At 40.5% G+C, this 12,026-nt stretch overlaps 1 protein-coding gene across 2 annotated transcripts in view; it reads left to right on the top strand.

Annotated features, from left to right (window-relative positions):
* Window positions 1-12,026, top strand: part of SHTN1 (shootin 1) — a 118,447-nt gene that overhangs the window by 23,351 nt on the left and 83,070 nt on the right. For both annotated transcript variants that reach the window (XM_063132709.1, XM_063132708.1), the window contains exons 3-4: window positions 1,396-1,456; window positions 10,344-10,438. In XM_063132709.1, the coding sequence (XP_062988779.1) occupies window positions 1,396-1,456; window positions 10,344-10,438 (156 nt within the window). The remainder of the gene's footprint in view (window positions 1-1,395; window positions 1,457-10,343; window positions 10,439-12,026) is intronic.

The raw sequence follows: 12,026 nt of genomic DNA, 5'->3' as shown, positions 1-12,026 counted from the left end.
AACAAAGCCTCTATCTCAGACTTGCTTTTGGTAAATGAAAGCATTAAGTTTGACATCTAATAATTTCTCTTGAACAATTTGGGATTGTACCTGTCCGACTAAACTTAATTATAATTTCTGAGCCCATCTCACAAAGATTGCTCATATTTGTGAATGGCTGGAATCAGCAAGATTTTGTGAAAGAGTAAATGTGAGAACTTTCTACAACAGTCAATGATTTCTTTTCTCTTTCTTGGAGGGTATATAAGTTAGGGTGACCTTATGAAAAGGAGGACAGGGCTCCTGTATCTTTAACAGGAGCACAGAAAAGGAAATTTCAGCAGGTGTCATTTGTATACATGGGGAACCTGGTGAAATTCCCTCTTCATCACACAGTTAAAGCTGCAGGTGCCCTGCCCTCTTTTAAATCTGGTCACTCTAGTATAGCTTCTGCACCTTTAACTGTTGTGATGAAAAGGGAATTTCACCAGGTTCCCCATATATACAAATGACACCTGCTGAAATTCCCTTTTCTGTGCACCTGTTAAAGATACAGGAGCGCTGTCCTCCTTTTCTTATGGTCACCCTAATATAAGTTGGATAATCATATTTCCCCCCCTGAAGTCGGTTCATATGTCATGGTGGCAATTCCTGGGTTGCTTAACCCAGGAATTGTTACAAGCAGAGTGTGTGAGCTGCACAAAGCACTGGGCCATGTAAATGAAATTCTCAATAACTTGATAACCTTTTACAAAATCTGGACTGCCCTTTCTTGACTTGTCCTTGGAAATGTATGGATAACAACATGAAAGAAAGCACAACATGGCTGTGCTCTGTGTTCAGTTAGAAATTATGCTAAACTTGTTAATTGGATGTAAAAGAAATAAAGACATGAGCTATGGTTCTTTTTATGACATGTTTTCACTAGGGACATCAGGGCCGATTCTTACTATACTTGAGCATTGAGTACCTGATTTTAAATGGTACAATACAAGTACAGCAGTTTTACAGAGGCATTGGACTGAGACTCCCATTATTCCCACTCTGCAATTGTGAACAGACATGCATGTTTAAATGGTCAGTGTTTCTTGCATTAAACATGAAAGCAGCATTTGGGAAAGAATCATGTTTACTGAAACAAAAACTAGGTTATTTAATTGTGCATGCTCTGCTTATAATTGCTGATGCCACCTATGCTTCTTGCCATTTAAAGTTTAGTACTTTTTGTACTGGAATTTAAAAAGTAAAATCAGGAATTGTCTCTCGATTATCCAATGCTATTCTTTAACATTTAATTTTAAGTTAATCTGTTCTTATACTTTTAACTGAATTCCCATTTTTAATCTTCTTTAATGTTGATCATATCAAAATGGTTTTCAGTTTTAAATATGAACATATTGTTATATCTTTCTGCAGTGTGACAAAATCAAACAGGAGAGAGATGAAGCAGTCAAACAGCTGGAAGAGTTGCAAAAGGGTAAGTAGGCATTTGGAAAGGAATAATGGTTATATGCTGACATATCAAATGGGCAAAAATCAAGTAGCTCTTTCTAGGGGTGTTGCTAGGTGCTTATGGGATTTGGGCATGGACCCATAGACACAAATTTATATTAAAAGGTGCACATTTTAATTTATACATATAGATAAAAAATTAGGAAGAATTACTTTAAATTGCTTAGAAAGCAAGCCAACTAATTTTCCATCCAAATATCCCAAATAAATCATTCAATTAATCACACCCACCCACCCAGCTCACCCGTCCAGTAGCCTAGTTTAGTAGCCCTTGTTAGCTTTATCCTTTAAAGGTATTAACTTGATCTTTAATAAATGTCCGCCTGATTTGGTACAAAACTCCTTCAGTAGTCCAGTTCTTCCTTGTAACCTTGGACTCCTCAAGAGCTTGTAGTCGAACACAATGCCTGTGATTTAGTAGCTCTAGTTAAAGTGCAGCCAACTGATTTTAACACACAGCTCCACCCTTTTATTTATTTTTCTGGCAAGCTGATATTCTTATTCACTTCCTCTTTCCCTCATATCACAGAGAAGCATTTTGACTGCGGCTTAACATCCACTTTTGGTGGTGGTAGTAGTGGTGTAGAATGTCAGAACCCTCAGGGGTTGACCACATTGCCAGAATTTGATCTTCCTGGCCTTGTCAAAATAGATGGATGTAAAATGAGTCAAAAATGTTTGGGTTTCTATTTCCTTTAAAAATATATATCCTGCCTTTGCAAAGGTAATTACTTCTGGTCAAAAGGAAATTGCACTCTGCATATGCTCAGAGACAGTGTGTCCTTTGGACCGTTTAATAAATAACAGTTGGAACTAGTTCTTTTCACACAAAAAAGACACTCCGTGCATGGTGGGTGTTGGGAGGAAACTTTGTTCACATTGAAGGAAAGGCATTCTGCTTGGAGGCACACAGCTCAAGGTGCAGAATGCTTTGAAACCACATTAGCAGCCCTGCAAAAAAGTGCCTACACAATTATTCCCATCAGATTTGCCCTGAGAAATGAGTGCTGTTTAGGAAGTTGAAGGCTAATGATTTTATTTTTAATTGTCTGGGGATCACTTGTCATTTTAAAATATCTATCTTAAATAGCAATAGAATAAATATAGTCTTTATAATATGATGATATTGCGCCTGCCTGGATCTTATTAATATTTCGTGAAGTTTTCACTTGAGTATTTCCAAATAAACCCACTCAAGAGTTCTTTGATTCCTGAATTATATTATTGTGCTTGCTTGTAATCCTGAATTGCCAAAGTCCAAACACATCCATCAGATTTCTTTGGGCCAAAGAAAACGTTCTTGTAATGGATCTGGAACTACAGGTTAAGCTCCCCCTTCAAATCCCTTCACTGGAGTCTGTGATCCGATTTGAATGAAACACCTTGGCATGTTGTTATTTAACTCAAAATGAACCTTGGCACCACCTTGCATATGCAACTCCCACTCGGCTGTTGTCATGTTGTGCAAACCCAGTGAGCATGGGTTATGCGAGAGTTAAACAACCCTTGCATAACTCTAGAGCAGACTGAGCGGGGGTTGCATATTTAAAATGGTGGCCCCATGCACTGCAGCCTCACCATGGGTTAAATAACCCACAGTGGGTTGTTGTGTCTTGCAAACAGCCCCAATGGATCTCTTTCTTCTTCTTTTAACTTCCTCATGGTGTGTGTATGTTTGTGTGTAATTTCAGGATGAAAATGGGGACAGGGAGCTTAAATGTGTGATTACAGGGACATTGAGTTTGGCCCTGTATTTTACTAGCATAGCTCCAAAGCCTCCTTGACTAATTGTACCTTGAGGGGAACATGGGGTAGGGTGACAGTCACTGATTTGCCTCCCTTGCTTTGTCTGGATGGGGGTTCCCAGCAGGAGGAAGTCGAGGGAGCCCACAACAACAGCAGCAAGGGGAGGAGCCGCATTATTCCATTCTCCCAATCGGTGGCAACTCCAGGCAGGCCCTGCTCGTGGTGGCCCTTCCAGGCGAACCTTTTTTTTTTTGCTATGGCAGGGCCAAGTGACACAGCAGAACTGTTACCCATACACCTCTCCCCCACTTTGTCCTTTGCAACTTAAGGAAATTGTAATCAACCCACCGAGTGCAGTGCACGGCCTCTGCTATTCCTGCCAACCCTCCTTCCCCCATTATGACTCCTTCTTTACTCTCAAGTTTACAATTGCCCCCCCCCCTCGTGGATGTCCATGGGAAGGGAAAGAGCCCATCATGGACCCTTCTTGCACTGGAGCTGGGTCTGAGAGAACCCCAATCGGAAATTCAACCCAGTTTTATCCAGCGAGGGCTTATCCAAGCCCAAGCTATGCAATGTTAGTGGGAAAAGAGGCACTGTCTGGTGGCATCCAGAGCCCAGACTGGCCAGCTTGAAGGCTCCCTACTTGCATGGCCTTCAGCGCCCCTATGGCCTTCCTACAAATGAAGCCAATCTCTGTGCTGCTGTACATAGTACAAATCTGAAAATGGCAATATTGGTAGAAAGCAGCCATTAGCTGACCCCACAGCAGCCAATCCTAGAGCAGGAAATACAAGTCCTAAAACTCAGCCAGGCTACTAAAAAAATCTAACAACCTGACTCTCACAGGCAGTGGAGAGTGAGAGAAGGAGGCACTTGCTGGTGACAGCTCCTCCTGGCCTGAACCAGGAGCTCCTATCTCCTCTCTCCAGTTCCTGGGTATAAAAACAGCAAAATTCATAGCCACAAAGTGAACCGCCCAGAGAGCTTCGGCTATTCAGTGGTATAGAAATGTAATAAAATAAAATAAAATAAATAAATAAATAAATAAATAAAAGACTCACGTCTTGCAGTGGCAGGCACACCAGGAAAAACTAAAGGCAGCCCTCTTAGACCACCTCATAAAGCACTCACTACAACATTCTTTCTGTGCAGCCCACCCCAGGAGGTCTGGGGCCCTTAAGGAATGATTCGGGGCAGAGGTGCAGGTGTGTCCCTCTCACAACAGTGATGTGTCTTTCTTAAGAGTACAAGTACCTTGTATGTTATGGGCTGTATCCGTTTTTCAGTAATCTGTTCAAGGCTGTGTGTACACTGGAGTTTTGCCCATATCAATCAAACCCAGATTTGCATCAGGAGATTTGAGTCCACAAATCCCTTCACAGGTCGCCAGTGGTGACTGATTCTCCGCACCCTCCTCCTGCTCAGTTTGGTTACCCAGCAGGCATTGCTGAGAACATGGAGGGGATTATCTTTGCTGCATGTGAGAGACAATCTCTGCTCCCTCAAGGGCAGGGGTGGGCAACTTGTGGCTCTCCAGAAGTTTGGGCCTACAAGTCTTATGTTCTGTCACCACTGGCTATGCTGCCTATGCTGCCTATTGGGAGTTGTAGACAAAAACATCTGAAGGGCCAAAAGTTGTCCACACCTACCCAGGGGCATACTCTGGAAATTAAGGAACTGGGCATTGTTAGTCTTTTTTGCACCTTTTAATAAGAGCCAGAAGCAATTATACACTCACACCACTTGTGCCTTCTATAAAACCCATTGCAAAATGAAGAAAGAAGAGTTCCTCTCACCCACGTTCTTTGGGGGCACCAGGTGGGGGAAGGCTGATATAGTGGAGTCAGAGGAAAGGAGGGGTCCTCCAGTGCCACCTCCAGTTTCAGAGGCAGTATGTACACCAGTTGCTGGGGAACATGGGTGGGAGGGTGTTGTTGCCCTGTGTCTTGCTTGTGGTTTCCTGGTCGACAGCTGGTTGGCTACTGTGTGAATAGAATGCTGGACTAGATGCCCCCTGGATCCGATCCAGCATGGTGCTTCTTATGTTCTTAATGTGTTTTTCTTTTTGTACCATATGACACACATTTCCTTCTTCCTTCAAAATGCAATTAATTAAAGGGCAGCAGTTTTCATTTTTCTATAGTAGGATTGTAGTTTGTGAAATCTTCTATGTGCTGATGCTCACTGAAAATACATAGAAATTAAACATAAACCAGGCAGGTTTTGAGGCACTGTTTTGTTGTAATGCTTTGAAATAATCATGCCTTCTACCCAAATAAGAGTAAAAGAAGCAGCTAGATAAGAATGAATTATTATACACACTTTTTTTTTCTAGTAAGGCTTTTGTTTGCTTAATGACAAGCCCCAAAACTGAAGGGAATGCAGTGATGAGAAAGACTTTTAAAGGTACTTGGGCTTTGAAAGCTTGATGTCCTCTGCCCATAGTAGAAAACAAACCACATATGATTAAAAAAAAATTGGGAGAGCCCCTGTGCCTTAAAAGCAGTCAGAAATTCAACAGGTGTAGCTCATCGTGGAGATACAATGAGACAGGCTACACCTATTGAATTTCTGCCTCTTTTGCTGCCTTTTAAAGATGGAAGAGGTTCAATAGGCTATACCTATTGAATGTCAAAGCACATTCCAATAATCTCTCTGGCCTTTCCAACCTCAAATAAAACCTATGCTTTAATTTTAATAGGGTGTTGGCATCAAGCGTGTGCTTAAGGATTTGCTCATCATTTCCTCTTTACATTTTCTGGTCAAGGAATCACGTCTATTTAGCTAACTGCCCAATTACAATCCCTCCTTTCTATCTCTCGCAAGGTTACCTAAGCCGAATAGGGAATGAAATGTTGCTTTAAATTCTGCCAGTTGGTTAGTGTTACTTGAATCGAGCACTCAGTTTCCATAATGACTTATTCTTCTTAAATCTTAATTAAAAATAAAATGAATTAAACTATGTGTACTGAATGCCACCTTTTTCTGTCTTCTGCTTTCCACATTTGTCAACAGCCCAACTCTTGCTTTTATTTTTAAAATATCCAGAGTTCAATTCCAACAATTGGTGAGGGACCAGGTTCATCCCGTGAGCAAAGCACTTCTGCCCTTTTTGGCTGGAAAGGGCATTTTCTTTCTTTCAAAGCTTTGCGACGCAAACGGAGCCTTTGCCCCCACCGAGTTTCATTTATGTTTTACATTTGATGCAAATGTTGCTTCACTATTTTTGCCCAAATATGGAGCATTCAAAGTGGAATCGGATGTAAGAGCTGTGCGGAACTCTTCCTTTTGATATCTCTGTGGTGTGAAATGAGCCGGAGGGGGGGATGACCGCCCCACCCCCTCCGGCCGAGTCTTCTGTCTCCAAAAAGGCCTGTTTGCTTATGGTCTAATGGCCGGCACTGCTGATTTCTTCAGCATCAGATTCCCACTTTATGAAGATCAAACACATGTACATAACCAAATTTAAAGTAGGTATGACGGTGTCTTCCACTGGCAGAAGGAATAAATATGCTAACGAGGCGCCCCCCCCTACCAAATATCCCGTTTTCCTCTTGTGTGATAATGGTTCTATTGATTCAGTGTGGTGTCTGGAGGTAACAAAGCGCAGCTAATGGGAGTGGAAAAGGCTCCCATGAATAGCTTCTCGAGAGAGGGGATGACAACAGTATCGCAGCCTGTTATGTTAGGTCTCTGTCACTCTAGTTTAATTTACACAGCTGTTGTTTACATTGGTTTATAAATGCAGCTAGGAAATACCTCCTACAAAACAGCGCTAAACTTTAGACTAATTTGAAACGATCAGGTGACAAATCGCTCTATGTGGCAAAAATGTTCTAAGAAGTCAAATTCCTGTGAAAGAGAAGGGGAGAGAATAACATACACGCACACACACACACACACACACCTTGTGGTCTGTTTGTGTTTGTTATGATACTGGGAATTCAAGAGATTGGCAGAAAATGTCAAGTAGTTAAGCCTTAAAACACAACAGTAATATTTGCTCTTGTAAAATGTCGTAGGTTTCCTTTATCTTCCCTTTCACAGACTTTTTATTATTATTCTTTTTAAAAAAGAAGAAGACATACCTTGTAAACATAGCGATAAAATGCGAGGAATATTAGGATTTTACAGCAATAATGGAGCCCATTATTTAAACGACAATATAAAGGCAATTATATTGATGAAGAGCTACATGGGCTTTGTGTCTGTGAATAAACTTGGCCTGCGCTCAGCTTCTATTTGTTCTCCAGGCATAAACACATATTGTGCGTGATTCCTGTTTAATGGGGCCCAGTTTGTATGCCAAGCAGCTGCATTTTAGGCCCTATAGCGTGATTTCATAGCTCTCTGAAAATTGGTTCTATTCAGCACAAGAGATGGAAGGTGGTGGTAGGGGGGGGGGGAAGCTTCAACACACAATCATTTCTTTTCAATTGGAGCCAGAAAGGTTGATGACAACATGACCATTGTGTGATAATGATAAGACCACTAAGGATCTGTACTTCTCATCAAGGCTTTCACACAACAGCAGATACAATTTAATTCACTGCTCTGTCAGCAGTGCTGATACCATTATGCCGTCTGTCTCCACAGTTATAATCACTGTCCTCTGAGAAATGCAGTTGAAATGATCTTGAGCAGTCAAAGAAACTCTCAATTAAGGCTGCCACTTCCAATGTGTCAGATTGTGTCTTATGCACTTGGTACAATTTTCACTTCCAATCCTGTTTATTTACAATGTCGGCCAGTAATTACGCTTAACGTGTCATTTAGTGAGGGTGCCCCTGCCAAGGAGATTGTTGGGTGCTGCAGTACCATTGAGTGGGAGTTTCTTGTAGTCAATGCCATCAGCGGCTTTTAGTCCCTGATGGGATGCGGTAGTAATGTTGATAATGCAAGTATCACGCTCATCAAGTCATAATTAGATGCCACTCAAATGTGCCACTTGTAATAACAGTGTTGATTCATGTTTTCTCGGTGACTGCAACTACTAATTAGTTAAGTGGTTTTTGGTTGGCCTGCATTTGCTGCATATTATTATTACCCCTGAAAAAATGTTGAGGTTGGAGAGGTTTCTGGCCACTTAGTGCTGCTTTATGAATTTTAATATCAACGTAATAAGAAATTTGGGCAGTCTTAGAAAGTAATATATTTTTGTATTTAATTTTTCAGATTTTTTTCCCTTCGGAATTTAATCATAATTGTAGGTTAACTAATCTTAACTGAACCATGAGTTATCTCTAGGCAGACAGGCTCATTAAAAAACACACAACCTTTACATTTCACATGAAAAATCTGGTTATTTTTCTCCTCCCACCATTTTAATGTAAAGGGAATCTATTTCTCATAACTTTCTTGACTAACTTTATGAAATAACAAAGCGTTTTTGGATAAGAACAACTGACATACAGAAAGTTTTTATTTTCTTTTGACTATGGATTAGACCAGATGTAAGAACGTAATGCCACATCAGTTAGAGATTCTTTTTTCCAGTTCATTATGTTTCTTCAGGCTGTACATATGTATGTTACGTATGCATCCAACAGGGGTAGTTCACCCTGGCTCCTTTGCATTTGTATATGCATTTGCAATTTGCATTTGCAATTTGACACATTTCAAATTGATCTTTACATGTTCAGTTGCAGGTGTAAAACCTTTTATGTGTACTTAACTGAAAAAAGGAGCATGTTCCGTGGGTGTGATAGAAAGCTATGAAATATTCGCTTTGAGAAGATCAGCCAATGCACTTTGCTTTCTGGGCTTAACTGACCACTAGCTTTTTAGAAAAGGGAAGATAGTTTCCCATGCAGCTTGATCCTACGCATGTGTACTTAGAATTCCCACTCAGTTCATTGGAGCTTATTCCCAAGTAAGTATGCATTGGACTATGGCCTAAGACAGGTTGGCTGATGACTGTGATTATATTTCCAGTACAGCATTCAGCACAGATTAGTTGAGGCATTTCATCATGTTTTGCTCAACTCATTCTGTATGGTACATCGTGCTTACGTCTGTTTTTGGTTTGTGGCACATAGTAAAAATGGGTGGCCTGGAGTGACCTCATAGGAAATAAGCCTCTTAAAGTACAGGGACTTGTGCAGACTCTTTCACTTCTACAGTGAAAGCATAGGGATCCCAGCATAGAGAATTTCCCTAGGCTAGCCTATATGAGAAGTACTGCCATGTGGCATTTTTCCAGGCACAGCTGTAACAATACATCTAGCATCTTGCATGTCGATGTATAACTCCTTCTGTTAAGACAGTTTGCTTTAATCTCTCCCTTGATTCAGTGCCAGATGATGACAAAACTCAAAACATAAATAAAAATTACAGAAAAACGAGACAGAAAAATAATAATTGATCTTTTGTTTTCCAGATACCTTTTTCACCTATAAAGAACTAAAGGGCTTGAGTCGAAGTCTGTAAGACAGGGATGTGGAGCATGTAGTCCTCCAGTAGCTGTTGGACTGCACCTCCCATCAGCCCTAGCCAGCATAGTCAGTGATGAGGGATGATCGGAATTGCAGTCCTATATCATCTGGAGGACCACATGTTGCCCATCCCTGGTGTAAGAGAGCACCCCACCTCTCTAACATCCCATGATGACTGACAGAGCACACCTTAATGATATCATCTATATGCTATGTTTGGATAGAGAACATTGTGGGTGACTGTCCTCCAACTATAGACTCCTGTCACTTAGAATTTTTCATATTTGTTCTTAGGAATGTTAGACTGCAATCTGTTACACTCTTTCTTTGCAGTAAATCCCACTGAAAATAGTGGGCCTACCTTCTGAATAAACAGTCATCTTGTCTCCATGTACTGTATGTAGACATTGGAGATATGGTACGTTACCTTGAGCCTTCATGTTTACTTTTGTTTTTAGCATTCATAACTTTTCTCATTTATTACGTACACACACACACACACACACACCACACACTACATTACTTCTAAAAAGTAGTTGGCATGGAAGTCCAAGTAGATATTCATAATCACAGGATGAGTGTTCTGAGTAAAAATGTATGTGTGTGGTGAGGCGGGATGCTTGACTCACAGAAAACTATATGAATCAAATATTTCCCCATATGCTCTAGTTTCTCACATGGTCATTGAGGAAGTCAGCTGTATGCAGAACCACCTTGAAATTGAAAAGACATGTCGTGAAAGTGCAGAGGCTCTGGCTACTAAGGTAAGAATTAATATTACATTTTCTGTGTTCAGAACACAGTCTTAGGGTACTGGACTTTTCAGGATTCTGAAAAGCTTGATTCAGCATGGCTGTCATGTCCTCAAGGAACATGACAGCTATGCCAATTTCTTCCAGTCCACTTGGCACACTGGATAAACTATGGGGTCAGCATAGTGATTGAAGCTGCAACCTTATGCAGACTTGCTTGGGAGTAAGCACCATTGAACACTTTCTTCTGAGTAAACATGTATAGGATTGTGCTGTGGGGCTGCAGCTCAGTGCATAGTTACTTGGCTGTAAGTCCCACTGAATAGTGTGGGATTTATGCTGAGTAAATATGGATAGTATTGTGCTTCCTGTCTACTTGCAGGAAGTCTGTGCAAAACCCTGCTCTCTGGTATGTGGGTGCAATGAGTTCCCCATACTTCCAGTTCAGTGCCGAACCATGTGCTCTTAGACTCTGTGCATGACAAAATTCCTGCATGGAAAGCACTTGCGTGCGGACAGCAATGTTCAACTTTTAAGTAAGTTAACATAGTTAGATTAGACTTGCTTGTATTTTGCTGCATCATATATGTTTGCTGGAAACCCATAATCGGCCAAATCCAGGTGGGCAGTCATCACGTGTGACAATCTGTATATAGGTTTTACATTATTCTGTACGTGGATGAGCTTTCTGTGTGGTACAATCTTGTTTCTGAAGCAGCCCTGAGTTGCTTGAGTCTGGGGGAATGGAGAGAAGATGTGACTGTTTACAGAAAAGATAAGCAGCTTTCTTTCAAGCAATGGAAGACACATGTTGGAGGTTTTATTTTATAACTGTGTGCAGTCTCCAAAAGATATTGCTGCTTCACTTGGCTTTAAAGCTTTTTAAAGTGTGATAAGCATTATCAAACTGCAAAAAAAAAAAAAAAAAAAAAAAAAAAAAATTCACAGCCTTTTTTAGCCTCCCCCCAACCCCAATTTTCTGCTTCTGGGTTAACCGATAAACAAGTTTAGAAATGCCCTGAATGTCTGTGACATGAAAGAATAATGAGCATGTCAGTGTTTGAATCAAATGGAAAAGTCAGCTGGAGGATTACATTTCAGGTGATTGTTTATGAAAGCAAACCATGGAGCAAGCAAAAGGTGACCTGTACTGCTCTGTTGATTGCATCTAGGTTGATGAATTTACAAAGTATATAATTTTTTATATTCCATCTCATCAGAAGTGCATTATTATTATTATTATTAAAGAATGTTTTTATCTCTTTGTGAGATATATATTGTCGTGTAAAACGTGTCTGAGCCACTTCATCATCAGAAAATGGATTGCAGCAATTTTGAACCAAATTTCATTAGCAATGCTGGCTGGTCTATGTGCATTTGTGCATTCTCCCCCTCCCCAAAGTACTTCTTCAGATGTGGCAGAAATCCCACCAGCAGGAAATCTTTTTTTCATTTAGATGCATTAGCAATGTACTTTCTGGAGATATTTACTTAATTGTTTGCATAATGATACTACATTAGGATTCATAAGATAGTCAATCAACATATCAGTAAGAAAATGAATTTATGGATGTAACTACCCTTTTTTCCATTCTTGGTA

Source organism: Elgaria multicarinata, chromosome 8 (assembly GCF_023053635.1).
Source record: "Elgaria multicarinata webbii isolate HBS135686 ecotype San Diego chromosome 8, rElgMul1.1.pri, whole genome shotgun sequence".
Lineage (NCBI taxonomy): Eukaryota > Metazoa > Chordata > Lepidosauria > Squamata > Anguidae > Elgaria > Elgaria multicarinata.
This window is presented reverse-complemented; position numbering and strand designations above follow the sequence as displayed.